At 33.1% G+C, this 21,140-nt stretch overlaps 2 protein-coding genes across 5 annotated transcripts in view; both read right to left on the bottom strand.

Annotated features, from left to right (window-relative positions):
* The window catches only part of LOC149945202 (tetratricopeptide repeat protein 19 homolog, mitochondrial-like), a 43,983-nt gene extending 41,632 nt beyond the window's left edge, over positions 1-2,351 (bottom strand). For 3 of the 4 annotated variants that reach the window (XM_090174905.1, XM_090174904.1, XM_090174907.1), the window contains exon 1: positions 2,173-2,351. In XM_090174905.1, coding sequence (XP_090031031.1) covers positions 2,173-2,237 — 65 coding nt within the window. In that variant the 5' untranslated portion in view covers positions 2,238-2,351. The remainder of the gene's footprint in view (positions 1-2,172) is intronic. The other variant, XM_090174906.1, reaches the window with a different exon arrangement.
* Positions 2,352-9,481: 7,130 nt separating this feature from the next.
* LOC149945201 (leucine-rich repeat-containing protein 59-like) lies at positions 9,482-20,363 on the bottom strand. Its single transcript, XM_090174827.1, has 8 exons — positions 20,227-20,363; positions 16,398-16,494; positions 15,177-15,236; positions 12,682-12,945; positions 12,194-12,266; positions 11,540-11,707; positions 10,756-10,803; positions 9,482-9,907 (listed from the first exon to the last, which is right to left on the bottom strand). Exons 2-8 carry the CDS (start codon positions 16,479-16,481, stop codon positions 9,600-9,602), a joined length of 1,005 nt encoding a protein of 334 aa, XP_090030953.1. The 5' UTR covers positions 16,482-16,494; positions 20,227-20,363; the 3' UTR covers positions 9,482-9,599.
* Between the last annotated feature and the right edge of the window lie 777 nt (positions 20,364-21,140).

Raw genomic sequence — 21,140 nt, 5'->3', positions numbered from 1 at the left:
GGCTAAGCCTCGGCGCGGGAAAGCTATTTAGCCATGTAAGAATTTTAGAGCAAAATTTATAAAAAAAAATACAATATTTCAGTCGAGCAATATAAATTCAAAAAGGCAATTAATAAAACGCGTTATACTGTAAAATAGGCCTAAGCCAATTCCCGAAATCATATACTAACTGACCACATGTACACCGTGTAATCGAAATGACGAATGATACCGATGATGCACAAGTCTGCCAGTCCATAAAAAAGGTCCTAAGGACTACCCGTCCAGATTCCTAAGAGCTACTAGTCCAAATAAATGGTGCTAAGCCCCTAGCACCACCTATAACAACGAATACTGCGAATGGAGTCTTTTCTCATTGTAAAGGCCTCCGTTCTAGAAGCGTAAACCTCCGATGACGGAGGCCAATTAAAAATGGTGCCTACGCGCCTGCGGCGCGCCCGACTAACCTAACCTAACCTAACCTAACCTAACCCAACCTAACCTAACCCAACCTAACCTAACCTTACCGTACCGTGGTTATATAGTACATTTTGTAATGGCCTCTCACATAGGACGCTCTCAGTCCTATGACAGAGGCCATTCCAACGTAACATCTTGCTATTGGCCTCTCATACAGGACGCTAGTTGTCCTATAACAGAGGCCATTCCAACGTAACATCTAGCTATTGGCCTCTCATATAGGACGCTAATTGTCCTATAATAGAGGCCTTTACAACACTATTACCTTATATATATTGTACCTTTTATATTTACCCCACCCAAAGCCCCAATTTTTACCCTTGATCCCGAAAGGAGGTTTATTAGACCTTTTATATAAAGTACCTTATATATATTGTACCTTTTGTAATGGCCTCTCACATAGGACGCTAGTTGTCCTATAACAGAGGCCATTCCAACGTAACATCTAGCTATTGGCCTCTCATACAGGACGCTAGTTGTCCTATAACAGAGGCCATTCCAACGTAACATCTAGCTATTGGCCTCTCATACAGGACGCTAGTTGTCCTATAACAGAGGCCATTCCAACGTAACATCTAGCTATTGGCCTCTCATATAGGACGCTAATTGTCCTATAATAGAGGCCTTTTCAACACTATATCTTATATATATTGTACCTTTTATATATACCCCACCCAAAGCCCCAATTTTTACCCGTGGTCCCGAAAGGAGGTTTATTAGACCTTTTATATATTGTACCTTTTATATAGTACATTTTGTAATGGCATCTCCCATTTTTTGCTCATTTTCGACAAATATTGAAGAAAATATTGAAGGTGAAGAAACCCACCCAATTGGGCGGTTTTTTGTGGCAATTTTTGCAGTGTTACCTGGTTAAAACTTAAAAACACACTATTTCAACCCCTTGGCCTCTTTCATAGGAATGAACCTAAAATTGGTTCTTGCCAGCAATTTTGGGTAAAGTGTAGAATAGCTGCCCCCCACCCGATTTTTATATATTTTTTTGGATAGAGGGCGGCAATACTTAGAATACATTCGACGTTGTATAAGTCAACATCACACAGAAGACATATAAGGGGTTTGCCTCGAGTTCTTCGGTTTCCCCTTCCATAAAAACTTAAAAGTTAGTACTGTTTTGCATTTCAGCCTTTTTCTTTTTCGTCATCAGTCCTACTTTATCCTAAAAGTATTAATGTCTAGGAATTTAAAGAATCGTCCTCGTCATCAGTCCTACCTCATCCAACACCTACAGAAATCTCGAAATATGTCGTATTTTCCGTTGTAAAAATTGCTAGAAAGTAGCAATTTTACATTGATCATATCTTTTTAAATAATAACTTGCGGTTAAAACTTTTTGCATTACTGTAATCCTTGACAAATAACAAACCAAAAAAACAAATAAAACAAAAAAAGTACCTATTGTTAAAAAATCCCAAATTAATTGGCGTTCAATTAGTGTAGACCAAAATGAAATTTTGTTTTCGTGTGTCCTACTCTATCTCGGGGGCAGAAGTATAGAACAGCCAGTGAAATCTCAAATACCCGATAACTTTCCATTTACATGTTTGCGGATAATAATTAATACACCATTAAATTCAGCGTAAAAAATGCTATCAATAAACCGTAAAAAAACGGAAAATAATATTGGGAGCTATTCTTCACATAATCACATTGGGCCGTAGAACTTGTAAAGAAAGTTAAGTTTAAATTTACCTACTTTTGACGTTTAAAATTTTCTTCGTTTTAACAGCTGCAGACAAATTAATATCTTCTACCATATATTGCAATCACGAAACGAGTCAAATGTTTTAACTTTTACTTGCAATGTCAGCTTATTCCAACCTAATCATCGTTTGTATTTACAACAATGAACTTCATTAAGTGGAGTGACCGTTACGTAGTAAACCGACGTCAATCTGCCAGAACGAAAATTGGAAAAGTTCATTTTTGGCTAAGGTAGAGAACGCGAAGATAGAAAAAGAATGTTGGACTAAACTAAAGAAACATAAGTTTAATTGTTATATCCCATTTCTACTAAGAAAATGACAAAGGGAGAATTATTTCAAAGAATGATACCAAGTATAGACAAAGGGAGAATTATTTCAAAGAATGATACAAAGTATAGACGTGTAATGGAACTATTTATTTCTAAACATTACCGTATTTCGCGTTCAACTTTTTTCATTCGTTTTTTGTAATGTCACTTTTCGGGCCGAATTGCGCCAATATGACAAGGTAGAATTATTTCAAACTGCTACTATTAAATCTAGGTTAAATTACCTATCGAATGATACAAAGTGTAGGCGTGTACGTCCTAAATAACGTGAACTATTAATTTCTAAACCTTACCGTATTTCGCGTTTAACTTTCTTCATTCGTTTCCTGTAATGTCACCTTTCGGACCGAATTGCGCCAATATGACAAGGTAGAATTATTTCAAATTGATATCATTAAATCTAGGTTACATTGCCTATCGAATGATACACACTATAGACGTGTACGTCCTAAATTACATGAACTATTAATTTCTAAACATTTCCGTATTTCGCGTTTAACTTTCTTCATTCGTTTCCTGTAATGTCACTTTTCGGGCTGAATTGCGCCAATATGACAAGGTAGAATTATTTCAAACTGCTACCTTTAAATCGAGGTTAAATTTGACCGGAACCTTAACATTAGAGAACGGTAAATAACGCCCTTAAACTCGAAATACGGTAATGTTTAGAAATTAATAATAAAAGTGTTTTAGGACGTACACGTCTATATGTTATATTAATCGATAGATAATTTAACGTAGTATTATTCAGGTTAATTACAATTAGTTCTGCCGTGTCATATTTCTGCAATTCGACCGGAACGTTAACATTAGAGAACGAGAAAAAAAGCTTTAAAGTCGAAATGCGGTAATGTTTAGAAATTAATAATAAACGTTGTTTAGGACGTACACGTCTATATGTTATTTCATTCGATAGATAATTTAACGTAGTATTATTAAGGTTAATTACAATTAGTTCTGCCGTGTCATATTTCCGCAATTTGGCCGTAACATCAATATTAGAGAACGGTAAATAACGCCCTTAAACTCGAAATACGGTAATGTTTGGAAATTAATAATAATCGTTGTTTAGGACGTACACGTCTATATGTTATATTAAACAATAGATAATTTAACGTAGCATTATTTAGGTTAATTACAATTAGTTCTGCCATGTCGTATTTGCGCTATTCGGCCGGAACGTAAACATTAGAGAACGGTAAATAACGCCCTTAAACTCGAAATACGATAATGTTTAAAAATTAATAATAAAGGTTGTTTATGACGTACACGTCTATATGTTATATCAATCGATAGATATTTTAACGAAGCATTATTACGGTTAATTACAACTAGTTCTGCCGTGTCGTATTTGCGCAATTATATCAATCGATAAGAAATGGGATAAAACTGTTAAATTCGTATTTCTGTAGTATAGACCAACATTCCTATTCTTTCGTCGCGTTCCCTACTGTAGTCAAAAATGTACTTTTCGTTCTGGCAGATTGACGCTGGTCTAGTTTTTGGGACTAGCAGCAGCAGGCTTTTACACTTTATTTCTACAAAACTACCGATGTACTGGATGTAGTGGGATACGCAACGGCACGAAATGGGATTTAGAAATAACTAAGCGATACATTTAAAGACCGATAAAGAATGGTATGTGGCTCAAGTTGGCGAAACAATTGAGGAGGAAAATGACATTCTGCTTGAAAGAAGACAAGTGTTCGTTCCCTTAAATAACATTTCATGTATTCTGCCAGAGCCTACTAAAGAAATGAATGACAAATTTCGTTCAAAACTGATGATGAATAAAATATGCTTAGATAGCGTGCAGGCAGCGTTTGAAAATCGTTTCCGTCAATAATTTGTCTAAACAAGTTATCTTTTTAATTTTTTGCGATGAAGTATTTTTGGAAATTTGCAATATTTGTACTGAGAGCCAAAACCGTCACTTTCTTGTTTGTAATGAATGTGATGGATCTGTGGAACTATGGTCTTAATGGGAGTAATCACTGTTTTTAGAAAACAATGAATGGTTGAGGCTCCTTGATTCATTTTGTCACTAACAACGCAATAACTAAAATAATGGGTAGCTTTTCCAATTTTGAAGTAAATAACAAACGAGTGTAGGGTACATTGGAAATTTTCCCAATTAAATCCCTACCCCGCATCTTGCACAAGAAAAAAATTATTACTAACTTTTGACCTAATATTTCGCCTATTAGAAATAGTTTAGACAAACGGTCTAAAATCGAAAATCGAAGTTTGTCCTCATAGCAAAATTGGCCCGTCAAAGATGACCCCCCATTGATTTAAAATCACGAAGTTTTAACTTAACATTGCGAAAAGATGAAAATTTTTTGGATATCAAGATGAGCTCATATGTACTAGATGTAATAGTTGCTCAGGTAATTACACACATCTCATTGGTGACTGTTCTAGAATTCGTAGTTGTTTGTAGTTCTATTTGCCTTAAAATATGGCCACGACCATTAGGATTATTTCCAGTGATAGGTGAGACAATATAAGTCAAGGTCACTGATGTATAATGACATAGTTTTTGAGTGCTGCCAAAGGGGGTTGTCAATTGGTTTTCAGATTTGTGAATGTTCAGCCCGTAAATTTGTTCCTCTTATGTTATTGGGGTTCTGACTGCAAAAAAAAACATTTTTGGTTACACCTATGTTTATTCCAGCGTGCGGTTTTGTGATTACCTGATAAATTTGGCTGTAGAACAATATCCTTATTTTTGTTGTATATGGATTTATGTCCCTTAACTAATCAAAGCTAATATTAAGATTGTCATGAAACATTTTACATTCCTCGATCAATGACACCTTTTCTGTGGTGTTTCTTGAAGGGGAACAGTCTCTTCAAGTTCTACAAGGCTGTTTTGGGCTGATACAAAGCAATATGTCTTCTCAAAGCTATGTCTGTGCTGATGATTTAGAATGACAGGGGTTAAGTGATGAGGAGGAGAGGCTTTAAGAGTAATATTAATTCCTTAATATTAACTTCAAACACAAGACTATAATAAACCCTATAATAATAAGTGGGTTATCACATGTTTCCCAAATCATTGAATTGTCCATAAAGGGTGAAGTGTAGTACAGCGGCCTCATCGAATTTGATATTAATTTTGGTTGCGCCTGATAGACCTTGTCACGTAGATGTCGAGGGTATTTTTTATTTTGGCCGCAAATGATTATTTAATTGTTTAACTTAATTTTTTTAATTTTAAAAATTTCTCATTTTCATTGAATTTAATATTAATTTTAGTTGCGCCTGATAGACCTTATCACGTAGATGCCGAGGGTATTTTTTATTTTGACCGCAAATGATTATTTAATTGTTTAACTTAATTTTTTTAATTTTAAAAATTTCTCATTTTCATTGAATTTAATATTAATTTTGGTTGCGCCTGATAGACCTTATCACGTAGATGCCGAGGGTATTTTTTATTTTGACCGCAAATGAGTATTTAATTGTTTAATTTAATTTTTTTAATTTAAAAAATTTATCATTTTCATTGAATTTTATATTAATTTTGGTTGCGCCTGATAGACCTTGTCACGTAGATTTTGGCCGCAAATGATTATTTAATTTTTTAATGTAATTTTAAATTTCTAATTTTTGGGCATTTGCACGTGTTTTGTTGTACTTATTTCCGTCGTGTGTTCGCCGGCAACACAGTTTCGGTGTCCTAATGAATTCCACGTGATATTCCCTTTTTGTATAAAATCAGTTACAGTTTTTGTTCATTTTCTCGGTGTTTTGTATTTTTGGGCCACAAAGTGATATTCCCGTACTTTATCACATCTTTTACAGTTTTTGTTAATTTTCTCGGTGTTTTCTATTATTGGGCCACTTTGTTAATGGTTGAGATTAAAAGTACATACTTGATGCGTAAGGCTTGGTACTGTCCTCTAGGTCGCGTTATAGATGGCCCATCGCTTTTTTTAGTATGGGGTTGGGGAGGCGCTGCGCGCCCCCAGCGCTTGAGCGAAGCGAGTGCGCGGCGCCGTCAGGCGCCAATACGGGGAGTTTAGTAACGCGTCAAGTGCTACATTCTCCGCCACCCAAAAATACAAAACCACGGTAATTCCCTAAATTAGTTCATTTTTAACATTAAGTTAATTAATTTAATTATCATTTGCGGCCCAAAAAAATTAGTTTCGTAATCTACGCGTCAAGTGCTACATTCTCCGCCGCCCAAAAATACAAACACACGGTAATTCCCTAACATTAGTACATTTTTAACAATAAGTTAATTAATTTAATTATCATTTGCGGCCCCAAAAAAATTAGTTTCGTAATCTACGCGTCAAGTGCTACATTCTCCGCCACCCAAAAATACAAAAACACTGTAATTCCCTAAAATTAGTACATTTTTAACATTAAGTTAATTAATTTAATTATCATTTGCGGCCCCAAAAAAAATTAGTTTCGTAATCTACGCGTCAAGTGCTACATTCTCCACCAAAAAAAAACACGAAATTACATGAGGCCGCTGTAGTGCAATTTTGCCTTCATAAATCCATAACAATGCACTAGCTTAAACACTAACTACAATAATAAATGATCCAAATGAAATTAATGCAATTAACTGTTTAGTAACTCCAACGAACTAGCAGAAATTATATGTTCCATATAGACGTCTCGTCAGCTTAACCATATAAACATCCCAAACCTACTGGGCATTCTGGGAGGTCTGCCGCAGTACCAATGGGCACAGAGTCAACACTAAATACAGTATCGTCTTAAGGCATGTGCTCAAAAGAGTTTTAGTTGTAAAGACCAGAGGAAATTACCATTGCTCAAAAATGGGTGGTAACTGGTGTCTGTTTTTTCAACTAATTTAAAAAAAAAGTCAGTTTGTTCTGTAGCATTGTGTAAACTCATTTTATCATAATGTACCTGGTTTTACAACAAAAAATCTTTATGAATAATAATGGCAGATTTCATAACCGCAATTCAAGTTTCGCCCAATTAATGTGACCAAGAATGTATTTATACAGAATTCCTGGTCTAGTCTTCCCCTGGCATGAGTAAGGGGGGTGGGGGAGTAACTGCATGTGCTTCAATCATATCAGAAGATACCAATTTTATGAAATCATAAAGATACTAGATTTTTTAAAGTATGAGGTGGATTCGAAGTAATGCTAAATATCGTCTTGACATAACATTCCTAAGTATCAATAAATACATTCTTGATGTTACAGTTAATAATCACACAAGTAAACCAAATAAGTATAAGGGCCCCAAATTACCTTGTGCCCAGAGCCCACAATATCCTTAAGGTGACTAATAGTGTAGAATTTTCCTCACCATCCTCCGCCAAGCTAGCACTGCAGCTTTTGTTATCATCTTTTCGTACTTCAACAGAAGGATTTGATATGCAATGAGTCAAAATCTGCAATTATGTTATTTTCCCTCAGAAACTAAGAAACAGCACTGATCCCATTCAAACTTTAGGCGCAACAAATATTCAAAGAGTCAAAAATTATAAGTATTTCGGTGTTTACCAAGATGAGGATTTGTCATGGAAGGACCAAATTGATTTTACTCTTTGGCTTCTCTATCCACTGTATAATTGTTTAAATATCAAATCTAAATCTATTTTACATAACGCTTTAGTGCAGCCACTATTTGATTATGGATCATTGTTCTATAACTCAGCCACCCAAAAATATTTTAAAAATTACAAGTAATACAAAATAAATGTGCAAAATATATTTTAAAGAGAAATAGGAGATCGTCAGCTACAGATGCCAGAAATGAATTAGAATGGATGAATTTAAAAAAGAAATATTTATACAATCTATGCATATTCATGTTTAAGATAATAGAAAACCAAATGCTAGAGTATGTCCTTAATATGTTTACAAATATTACTCATAATCACAATACACATAAGTGTCAATCTAATTTTTCACAAACTTATAAAGAATCTAATATACCGACAAGTCTTAAAATACGTGGCATTTGTCTATGGAATTCTCTGCCAAACACTGTTAAACAAATTAATTCCCTGCCAATGTTTAAAATGGAAATTAAGCGTTATTTGGAATCTTTGAACATTTAGTTTTGTTTTATTTTTTGTAATTTAACTTAATTGTGACGGACTCTATTGTAAACCAGATCTGAATTGGAATATCAATTAAAAGCTTTTTATTATTATTATTATTATTATTAAATTTCGTCTGCTTTATCCTTACATCTTTTAAACAGATTAAGCGTCACAAAAATCAAAAGTAGACAAACCTTGGAACTTTCCACAGATTGGTTTTAAATCATGGTCCTCCCATATTCATGAAGAAGTACATTATTACATGCATGTACTTGGTATGATTTAATAAGACTAATATAAATTTAATATAAGTGATGTTTCATAAGTCGGAAAATGTATTCAATGTAGTGTTTTGATAATATTGATTTATTTCGACTAAGTATAAGTGTACGAGAACGTTTAAGGAATGTGTGTCTTGATAAATGGATTTGTTTTTCAGAAAATAACACTACAAAATAGTTTAAGCTGCATACAATATTTCATAAAAACATGATTTTCTCTTGAAGCAAGTGGTGAAGTATATACAGTTTCATTCTTATATATTGGTAATCGCAATTCAAAGTTTATGGCACCACTGTTCACTGAAATTACTTTGCAAGATGATGATTAAATGTTCAATGTTTCGCAGCATTCAAAGATGAATTGGTTTTTTGCAGCTGAATTCTTATAACAAAATTTTGTAAAAACTTGGAACTTCTAGGTGATAAGCATTACAGTCAAACATTAACTGGTGTGAAATTTCGTTGTGAAGTATGTATAGAGTTGAAAAATAGTATTCACTGTTCAATAATGTTGACCATTATTTATAAAAATACTCATTGTAGACATATGGTGAAGTTCCATTCCTACATAGCTGAATTGCTCTAATAAAACAAAAAGTGACTGTAGTAACTTGTATAAACATGTTCACTTGCGGAGAAATCCATTTCGTGTGGTTGATGTGATATGAAGTGTACTGATATCGAATGACTTAAAACTTGGCTTTATTTCATAAAAATAGTATTAATTGCATGTACATATAAAATTATTGATTCACAGTTCTTCGCTTGAAGTTAATGGTATATTGGGTTCATGTTTCTTATTGCTATCCATGTACTGAGACCATAAATGTTGTAAATATTCTTGCACCTTTAAGTAATTTTCAAAACCCTTTTCGTAAACTATCAGCCAAGCTTTTATAATTCTTAATTTGAGTTTATTAAACTCTTCGCTTGACACAGAAATGACATCAGTGACTGAATTTATCTTTTGCCCCAGTTGAAGTCGTAGAAATATATTAGTCCCCAGCAAAATCAGCGTCAGAGCAACTATTAGGAAAATGGTCCACTTCACATAGTAAACTGAAGAGAAAATAAAGGCATTAAAAAATGAGTTTTGATTGTATTTATTTTGTTCGTGCTATTTGCGACCAAAAACTATAGCTACGCCTACTTTAGTTCGCTATTGAAACCTAGATAGGTAGTGGCCATCTACTTTCTAAAAAATGATACTTGCATTTTAATAATAATATACTTTTAAAAGTTTATTTAAGAAAAAACGTTCATATGACTTTTTTATTTGTCTGTATCAGACCTAGTCAAAATGAAGAATTTTGTCCTTTGTAATTTTAATACAAAAAAACGTGGCATGCACTGTATTGTTATTTAAAATATACTGAAAACACCCTCAAATTAGGCACTGGCATATCTAATAATGAAGTATAAAATTTTAATTGACAAATTAAGTGAAAATGGTCCAGATTTATAAACAAATCTAACATTGTTTCTAAATTAATTTATTTTCAATTTAACTTTATCTGCCAAATCCAATAATTTTTCTGAAACTTTCTAATACTACATAAATATTTCTTAACCCATATCGTTCTTTTAAATATTCCCACAACAATTTCTTACCGTATGTGTGCAACCAATTTCAACTTCCTAATTAAAACTCAATCAAGCTATGAAAATCTGTGAATTGTAAGTAATATTTAAATCTAAAATTATTGCTGCGATGGATTTTAGACATTGGATTGGCTTTCATTTTCATTGATTCATATAATTTTGTAGATTAAATTATAGGTGTAAACTAAAATCACTAATTTATAAATTTTTATAATAAGATTGAGGTACTAAAATTAAGCCATTTGGCTCTTGTTCTTACAATACTGCAAAAATCCAATATGAATTATGTCAATTCATGAACTTACCAATTAACATGGCTAGAGAAACTTTCTCATCCACTTCATTACTTTCATCTGTTAAGAATATATATATATAAATATATATAATCATCAACACAACCATAGTCTTTCTTAGATATTCCTAATGATAAAAGTTTATGCGTACCAAAAATAAATAATAACATACAAAAATCCTGACTGTGGCTCTGGAGGCTACATGATATTCACCAAGTGATATAATTTCACACGCTCCATCCGTTAATTTTTAACATAGGCAAATGTCAAGTAAAATTCCAAAACCAAATCACAGGCTAATAATGCATCTTGTACCGCGACGCCCTGATATAATTTTATTCAATGTTGTACATGAATCACTTTTAGCGCGTGGGTAGTCTTTAAGATAGAAATTATGCTATGTTGATTGCGTCTTTCAATGTATTAAAGGTGGATAAGGTTTTCCTTAAATATAAGATTTCTTAAAAAAATGCCTAAGCCTAATTTTGAAGCACTATAAAATTAAAACTGAATATTCGTAAGCACGTGAAGCCGCAAGCTTCATACACATGAGTTGTTTATCACGCCCTAACTTTCAATTTGTGCTACTAAGATTATGAAATAAATATTGAAATTTATTGGATGATAATTTTAAGACACGAAGGCATGGCGTCATTACTTGGTATATATATATATCAGACTTTTGTACGTAATATTTATTTTTGTATAAACCATTTAAAAAGAGCATAATTCTTTTATTTAATACCATTAAACTGAAAATGGTCACTTTTCAATCAAACTGATCCGAAACATTTACCATCCAGTTCTTTAAAACTTCCATTTTTCTCATCTGATGATTTATTTCCCTTTGACTCTTGGAGTTTCTTCTGTTTTGCCTTTCGTTTGATTTCCTTTTCAGCTTTCTTTAATTCTTTTTGTCGCTTAGCTTCTTTTTCTTCTTCTAACTTCTGTGCATACATCTTTGCTATATAATAAAAGTAAAAAATAATCTTGACATTTTAATCAAATATGGAAATAGCTGATCTCACTGAAGACGAAGAAAGGTGATATTGTTCTAAGCCTAGGACTAGACCTTTTGTTTGTTTGCAATTATTTTGGGTTTAAGGAATTGCTATGAGTGCGCTGGGGGAAGCAAGAATAAAACCTGTTCGGCATTCTAACGTTAGAGGTTTAGAGAGTTTCACACCTCCTAAGCACAGCGTATTTACTATCTACCAAGGTCTAACAAAAGGTGATTAAAGCTAGTTACATTAAAAACTAGTCATAGCGTATGTTTGCAGATGACTGTTAAGATATAGTTCATACTTCCTCTAAATGCTTTCAAACAAACTTGTTTATCCTTTAAATTTAAGTAACTTGGTCAGATTTATTCATTTTGAAAAAAAAAAAACAGAAAGCAGATTTCTTCTTAAAAGACACCCAACACAAATGCTTATGCATAAATACATACCTCTCTCTAACTTCAGCCTCCTCTGCTTTTCCCTTTCAAGCTCTGACTCAACACTAGTAAGATAGTCCACAACCTTAAAAAGATATTGATCATTAAGGAAAATGAGCTAATTAAATAGCATGCCCAATTTGGTTTTTGGGTGATGGAGTGAAAAGGTGTAACAGATTTAGGAACGGTAAATGGGTAATTAGCCTGAGTGATTTGGTGGCCGATGTCATAGAAGATTTTGTTAACAATATCCTCTCGTACATTAAGATATTAAATAAATAATAATAAACAGCTTATCATTTCAAAGATTAAATCACAATACTGCCAAAATACTTCCACATCTAAAGGCAATAAAAGTCACTAGATGACTTGGGCCTAAAGTGGTGCCTTTATTATTACTATTATTATTATTTCATTTACACTACACTCATTAGATTGAAAGTGAAATATCAAATTCTCAATGGCAGTATCATCTGTTATGTATTAAAAATGTTGCTCACTTTAATTGCACACTGTTGGCATTGTTTTTGGTCCAGGCAGTCACCAGCTATAGAAAGAAGTTTTGGTTCCAGAGGGTTATTTTTCAAATCTAGCCACCTTAACTTTTTAAGTGAGCTCATGCTAACTGGCAAGTTGGTTAGCTGGTTTCCATACACATCCAAGTGCTGCAGTAGTTTCAAACTTCCAAAATTGTATGGTAATTCCTCTAATTGATTTTTGCTAAGATCCAAGTGGATGAGATATGTCAATGTTGAAAATGACACCTACAACAAATTATCAGGTTATAATAATTAGTTTTCCCCAAAAACGTTTACTTCTTTGTGTTGTTAAATAGTTCTGTCACTGCTCCCATGAGGTTTTTTTGAAAAAAGTTTTATTAGTTTTTACCATATGAAACAATTACACATGAGCGTGCCATCAAGGTATTTTCTTTAAGAAAACCTGGTTTCTGGAATAGGACTTAAGTTATGTCAATTCAGACTCTGTCATTATCTTTATAAACGGGAAATGGAAGAGAGATAATTACTTGTGCATATCTGGCTTTGGAAATCATGGCTACCGATAGCAAGATTTTGTTTCCATGGTAAGCTTTTCAATAACACTAAATAATATTTAGAATTTTCCATATAGGGTTCTCTAAATGTATGTTCCACATGAAACAAGGTCTCATTGAATTTTTTGTTCTAGGGTCATTCCATGACAAATCGTCCAAAGGTATCCACCCTACCTTTTTAGAATTGGATAAAAATTTGAGTTAAGGGTTATTCTGGTCAAAAAAGCCAATTTAAAGATTATTTTTAATGTGCGATAAGCGGTTTTTGAGATATTCGCTATAGAACTTTACCAAAAAAGGCCAAAAACGTCTTGACAACAAAAACTTGGAATCTCCGTCAATAAAAGTCCGATTTTAATGGGATAAAGCTTATTTTAAAGCATTTTTGTTATAAAAACCAGAATAATATTTTAAAAATTCTATATTGTCCAAACTCGGCATAAATCTACCAGTAACAATTGTGATTTTCACTCTTGTAGGGGGAAATGGCCGCCATACTGTATTATAAGAATGGCGGGAAAATATTATTACCGCGCAAGCCCATGATAAACCGGAAATATACAATATCAAGAGTATTTGCATACGTTATAAAGTTTTTTGATAAGATATACCGAGAATTTACACCTAACTGGCGTCCGCCATATTGAATCCAAGATGGCGGCGGTAAAAAGCTTTGGCCTATAATCATCCCCTATAGCTGTGAAGTATACTGACCAAATTTCAGCCTTTTATCTCAAAGCATGAAGTCAGGATAAATTTTTAAACTTTCCCAAATAAAATCTAGCTTGACCACCTGTGACCACTTTCCCATGAAATTTTTCAGGGGCCATTCAGACCGATTTTAGGAACAAATTGCAAAAGAGAAAAATTATTTTGCAAATTTTTCTAGTTACACCCCTTTTTTAATGTAAATCGACTGGACTAACAAGATAGATATACAAAGTTCCATATCTCTAAAAGTGCACGAGGGGTTCTACAAAATAATTTATTTCTAAAGAACTAAAAATATTACTTTGGGATTTTTATCTTTCGACTAAATCATAGACGGGGAATTAGAAAAAAAAATTATATTTCACTAAAATTGGGGTTACAGGTAAAGGTCAAAAGTCAAACAATTTGACATGTTTTTTAAGACTGAGAAATTCAATATAGAATTTTTAAATTTTATTCTGGTTTTTATAACAAAAATGCTTTAAAATAAGCTTGATCCCATTAAAATCGGACTTTTATTGAACGAGATATCAATTTCCAAGTTTTAGGTCTCAAGACCTTTTTGGCCTTTTTTGGTAAAGTTCTATAGCGAATATCTCAAAAACCGCTTATCGCACATTAAAAATAATTTGGAAATCGGCTTTTTCGACCAGAATAACCCTTAAAGCAAATTTTTTTCCAATTCTAAAAAGGTAGGGTGGAAAATTAAAAAAAAAAATTATCGATTTGTCATGGAATGACCCTCTATAGAAACATTATACAGAAGCAATGTTATGAGTAATTATGTTACACATGGTTTCATTTCTAAAGGCTTGGGACACAGACCTTAAACCCAGTTTAAGTAGGTTTGAATGCCAGTTTTGACCAATAAAATTTAAGTTAGTCAGACTTTAGCTTAAAATCCTATTTAAGTCAATTTGAATTCCAGTTTTAAGCAATGAAATTGAGAGAAACTCGCCATAAAAGCTGATTTAAAGCGAGTGTGAACACAGCTTTAGAGAAACTAGTCATAAAACTGGTTTTCAACCATTGTGTGACTTGTGGCATAAGTTTCACCCAAAAAATTTAACAACAGCTTTCGAACATCATTTACTATTTGAACTTTTTAAAATTGGTGTCACTGAGTTAGTCAAAATTCATTCTATAAAATTTTGTATTAGTTCAGCATAAAAAACTTTTGGGAAACCCTTCATAATTAAAACTTTGAAGATCGAAGGTTCAGAAACTTACTGGTAGAGCCAAAAGAAAGTTACAAGACAGATCCAAGTGTGTTGCCTTGGGCAAGGCTGACTGAAACGAAAATATACAAGTGAAGATATAAAATTAAATGAGTATTCTACCGCACTGAATGTATTATAGCAATAATTAAAAAAAATTAAAATGACAACAAGTTTATTTTTTCAGCATCGTTACCAGAAGTTATACACAGCAGGAAGTGTGTAGGCAACATATTATTCAAAGTTAAAAACATTAACGGATGGCTTGCGCACAACCATAATTCATTGAACTAGATATTTTTTTAAAATGACTAGTTGAGGACATAGCTGCTAGGACTTGCTGCTTTATAATACCTAATAACGGGTGAGTTCTTGTTGAACAAAAAGCCTATCATAGAGCTTTACTAATAGGGGGACCTTGTGGTAGGCTTAAGACAGGTAAATAAGAAGCTTATTGGCTTATTATTTTTTAAAAAGATTTCAGAAACTGAAATATTTTTTGTAGACCAACCAATATTACTCAGGGAAACTTGTCTATATTCATGAAGTACTTTGAGGTGGCTTGAGGAATAAATTATCTTCCTCACGCAAGGAAAGATTGCCGTCATCGACGACAGTGTTGCACGCTCAAGATTTTACAATCTTAACTCGCGGCTCAAGCTCAAGTTGTTAATGTAGGCGTTTGTATTTAAAAATTGAAATAGAAGCTTAGAATAAAGAACAGTTGGAAGACCTTTAAGCAATATAAGTGATAGGATTTCTCTCTTTGAAAAACTAAGAGTTCAGCGTTGTTTTCAAACTTCTACTAATGTAAACTAGACAAAGGAAATCATAATTCATAACTGTAATTGAACTCTGTGAACCATGAAGAATTACACTTTTTAGTAATTGAAATTTAATAGATTTTGAAAAAAAAATATTAAATCTGATACCAAAAATAGTAGATTTGATAGGATATGAGAAATATAGGAATGTATTATAATTTGAACAAGCATTTTATTAAAAATAATAACATTTAGGAGCGGAATCAGAAGGGTACTAGAAAGGGTAAATTTTGGAACAGAATCAGAAGTGTCTTCAAGAGTCTCAGAGGGAAGCAGAAGTGTTTTAAGATGGTCAAATATTGGACTGGAATCGGAAGCATATTTAACTCAGCATTTTGGAAACGTATAGGAGCAGTACGAGTAAATTTGGTCTTTGCATATACAATTTTTAATTAAAAGTAATAACTCACCAACTCCTTAACAGGAACTTCTGTTAGCTCACATAAACTGAGATCCAGTTCATTCCCATTTAATTTATCTTTCAATGACTTCATTTTGCAATGTTATCTATAAATTTAAAATTTTAAATGAAAAATATTTTTATTAAGAGAAAAATCTAAATATGAATGTACTTATTTATATTTAAGGAATGACTATGTTGCAACAATTTTTAGCGTTGCTCCCAAACTCATTCGTGCTCTAATCAGTGGCGTAGCCAGAAATTCGTCAAGGGGGGGGTCACAGTGTGTTAATGTTAAGAGGAGGGTCAAGAAGGGGGTGGAAATTAAGAACACACAAAGGTAGGACCAAGGGAGGGTCTGGATCCGGAAACCCCCCTTGTCCACGCCACTGGCTCTAATAGTAAGATCTTTTCATCTAAGAAATAAAATCAGTGTGGTATTTCATAGGTTCCCAACACTTGCATCTTCCACTCTATTGAAGCACTGGAAAGTCTTTCCTTCCGACTAATGTACATGGGAAAATTAGACAATGATGCTCGTAAATAGTCTTAACATAGTCATTTTCCCTGAGCATAAATAAAATTCATTCTTCGTTTTAGTTTCTATATCATTTAACAACACTTATAATACGAGTGCACTGTTACAATAAATAGCAATGTTTTTTGTTTATGATAAGTCTCAGAAATGTTTTCTACAAAACTCTCATGGGTAAATAGATTATTTTTTGATATGGCATCCTTTTAAATCAAGACAATGTGGCCTCAAAATAGCCAAATTCATTTTTTTGATAAACTCTTCAAAGGCTGGGATTTACTACGCTAAGAATTGGAATTGCTCTATTTAATGAAATATTAATGATTATTGTGTTTCGTAGCTGAAAATGTCTTTAACAAAGCTGGTCAGCAACCCACTGGCCAGGTTTCCCCTCTAATTATTACGATTCTTATTATGAGTTGGGATGCACCGATATATCGGCATCTTTTTCTAATATCGGTATTGGCCAATATCGGCTTAAGCAAACCTGATATTGGCCGATACCAATATTAGAAAATTATTTTCAGAAAAACATTTTAAAATAAAAAATTATTGATTACCTAACTAATGATAATATTTTATTTGATTGGCCGCGCCACGGACGACAGACTTCTGAAGCTAGACCATTCGTTTTTTTAGACAGGGGGTTATGAGTGTAAATAAATAAAAACAACGATATTTGATGTGTGATAGAAAATCTGTATCAAGTAAAATGAAATGAAACATTCGGGTACGCTCTTGCAAACGTTTTTCATGAAAAATTAGAATAAATGGTATGACAGTGTACTGAACCGTCTTTTACAATGATTTTATCATATACACTACTGTTATGATAGATAACTTTGTTAATCGTATATGTTTAATTTTTTTACCATGGTTTTATAAACTAATTTAATAATAAAATTTTTCCAATGACGGATACTTCATGGTGCTATTTTTATTTTTAAAACATTTAAAAATTTACGCAAGCTTTCGGGCCTTAGCCCCTTGTCACTACAACAAAATGTGTATAAATGAGTTGTTAATACTTCATACATTTTTCCCAGTTTCATTCCTCTTATCAATATAACATTTTTTAGAACATAATTCTTAATTTACAGTTTTTTCAATTCTTAGCTTCCCCCAATTTTTTATATAAATTCTACCCATATCTAAATTTAATTTACCATCAATTTTTATAGTAAAAATTTCGTTTTATTTCCAAGCGTTGAAAAGTACTTCAGTATTGTTAGAGTTCTAAAAATAAGTTCAGGTCCCGGGTTGGCTGATTTAATTCAATTTGATTAAAATCAAGCTTTAAATCGTTTTTTTTTAAAATCATTTCTTGAAATCACACAATGTATTTCAATGGAGGAATAAAAAATGGCAAAAATATGTTCTTAAAAAAAACTGATAGAAAATCTGACCTAACTAAAATACTAAATAATAATTAAATTTAATAAAGATTTCATTTATTTCCAGATTAGCTAACTGATAAAAGTAAAATATCTGTTAATTATACAGGGAAAGAGCTATTGTTAAAAAATTAATAAATTCAATTTAAATAAAAAAAAACGATTGATTTGATTTTTATTAAGAAAATCAAAAAAATGCCAACCTTGTTCAAGTAATACAGGCATTTTACGTTTTGACGCGGAACAAATTGAAACATTTATGAAAATTTGGTTGTTTATAGATTCAGAGTCGCTCTTTCACTTGGTGTGGTCTCTTTTAATACTCTATTATAATAACTTTATCACAAACATCTAGCTGGGGCCCGCGTTAATGAAGGAGGGCACATTTATCAAGAGAAACAGGTACTATCGAAGGTTATGCACGTGCAACTCAGGGAGTCGCACAGGCACTTGTAATGCGTTACGAAACTGCACAATTTACGCACTAGCCTGTGATATGGGCTGGCAACTAATGGAAATTAATTATAGATTGCATTACTTTCTAAGAAATTAAGGAAATTAATGGGTCACTTCTAATAAGCCTTTTTAGGGAAATTTTATTTTTAGACGTAGTTTGAGTTCTACCATTAGGTTAAGTTATTTGAATAAGAAAATACAAAATTAACTGTAAATTTTAAAAATCCTTAACACAAATCGCATCAGCCTTATACAACTTATTACGGACAAACAACTTGTGTTTTCTTAACTGGAACATCCTCGCACCAAAGCAATATGCAGGCAGCTTGGAAATTCTCATGGACACCCTCCTTTTGGCTGGAGGTACCTACTCAACCACCTGCTATGAGTAGTACCAGGAGACATACTAGGAGTTGACAGCGGTTGCCGCGGTGAATGGACCCCGGCGTCGTGAACACAAAAACCAGTTTTTCCCAATAATTCCCGCTTTCTACCCACCACTCGAATTTTCTCTCTGGCGTTTTCTTTTTATCTCGGCCGTCGCGTCCCTCTGGGAAAAACAAAACCCAGTCAGAACTGGTTTTTTCTTCAGCTGTAGTTCCCACAATCCTCGCTAGAGAGCGTCACTAAAATATTTCATCTCGGGTCCTTCTCCGAGACTGGAGATACCACGGTTTGGGGGGTAAAAGTTTGAGAAGGGAAAGACATGTTTTTCATTAACAGCGCGCGTTGGGAAAAGCACCTGGCTGTGAACTCCTAGTCATGTCTCCAGGTAGTAAATATTGAGATGCAACCTAATACTGCGATAGGCTCTTCTACAAGCCGAAGATAATGGCTGAATTGTTCAAATGATAAGCATAAAATTAACTTTGATAATGATTTGAAATGGGACCACTTATTTGTCAGAAGAAATATTAAGGGTATATATGAGGAAATAAAAGAATTTGAGAATGATGAATAATGGAATTAAAATTTCCCGTTTAAAAATACAAGAAAAGAGTAAGGTGATCTACAATAATATCATAAGTCCATTTAAAAAATAGTGTGACTTCCTTTGCTTTATTGTCTGATCCAACAACTTGTGGCGGTTTAGTTTTGGTGAATTAAATTAAATTCCCGTAAAATTTCACAAAACTTTGGTGAATTAAATTAAATTCCCGTAAAATTTCACAAAACTATTTCAGCATAATAAGTTCAGTTGTTTCGACACAAGAAAAAGTTGAAATATCCTTTAAATATATCTCAAGGGATTTTATCTGAAACTACTTCGGAAACTTATTGATTTCCTAGCAAGATTTATTAATTTTTAGCCATGAAAAGTGAAGCTTCATGAAACATATTTACATGATAAATATATTATTCTTAATTATTATACCTAACTATTAAAATGGAAAAAATTGCGAACATTACTAAAAAATAATTACCAATACAGGAAAGAATATATCGTATATTACCAGATATAACCAAACTTCTCTTTCTCAACAGTTGTTAATGATGTGATTGATATCGGCTGAAAGTAGGAAGTCTAGAAGCCGCATTTAAGTAACAGAAAGTGACACATCATACTAAGGAGGAATGAAGCAGAAGACAAACAATTTGCAGACGATTTTAGAATGAAGGGCAAAACAGGCTGAGAAAAAAGGAGTATTTTTAAACTGGACCTGTGGCCTGTAAAGCCTAGGTAGTTTAATTAAAAAACTAGCCACTAGTCACTCGGTCACTGGCCACTTACCATTGTCACAAGTCCAAGCACACAGCATAGAAGCAAAGACCAAATAATTTTAGGGATTAATATATAATTTTTTTAAAGAACTAAAATCTTGAAGGAGAAAAACCTTGAATGATTTAAGTGGTCACCAGGGCCACTAACACCCAAAACATTTAATTTTTAAACTGGCCCAGCTAATTTTTAAACTGGAGATTGGCCTGTGATAGTGCCTTATTTCTCACACTGGGGCAAAACCAATGAAAATAGTTAAGGAATAAACTCTTTTTAGAAACGTTTTATGGACGCCGCCGTTATCGTACAGGCAACCGACGAGCAAGCACTCTACCGAAGAAATTTCATCCCCCCAAAACCGGTTTTTTCATCACCCTGCCCGTAGACCATGCGTAGACCAAATTCTGCCCATCGCCACCTTCATGCCAGCCTTGGAAATAAGGATTTTTTTTAAACTGGTCCTTATGACCAGTGGCCCCCTAGCATATGAATTATTAAACTGGTCCTTACGACTAGTGACCCCCTAGCTTATGAATTATTAAACTAGTCGTATATAAAATGTTCCAATGTCATTTATAAGCCTAAAAAAACCTATACTAAATGTTTAGAAGTTAGATTATGTTGGTAACATTAACTTTACACGTATTC

The sequence above is a fragment of the Leiobunum rupestre genome, chromosome 5 (assembly GCF_980474605.1).
Source record: "Leiobunum rupestre chromosome 5, qqLeiRupe1.1.hap1, whole genome shotgun sequence".
Classification (NCBI taxonomy): Eukaryota; Metazoa; Arthropoda; class Arachnida; order Opiliones; family Sclerosomatidae; genus Leiobunum; species Leiobunum rupestre.
Note: the sequence above shows the minus strand (reverse complement) of the source record. Positions and strands in the feature narration are given on the sequence as shown.

What these genes read in the sequence shown, in the direction of transcription:
- LOC149945201 (XM_090174827.1), bottom strand. Translation starts at nt 16,481, where the DNA reads ATGAAGTCATTGAAAGATAAATTAAATGGGAATGAACTGGATCTCAGT. An exon ending in ACTTTCTTTTGGCTCTACCA is followed by an intron (nt 12,946 to 15,176) that starts GTAAGTTTCTGA and finishes AATTTGTTGTAG; the next exon opens with GTGTCATTTTCAACATTGAC. An exon ending in GCCAACAGTGTGCAATTAAA is followed by an intron (nt 12,267 to 12,681) that starts GTGAGCAACATT and finishes TATCTTTTTAAG; the next exon opens with GTTGTGGACTATCTTACTAG.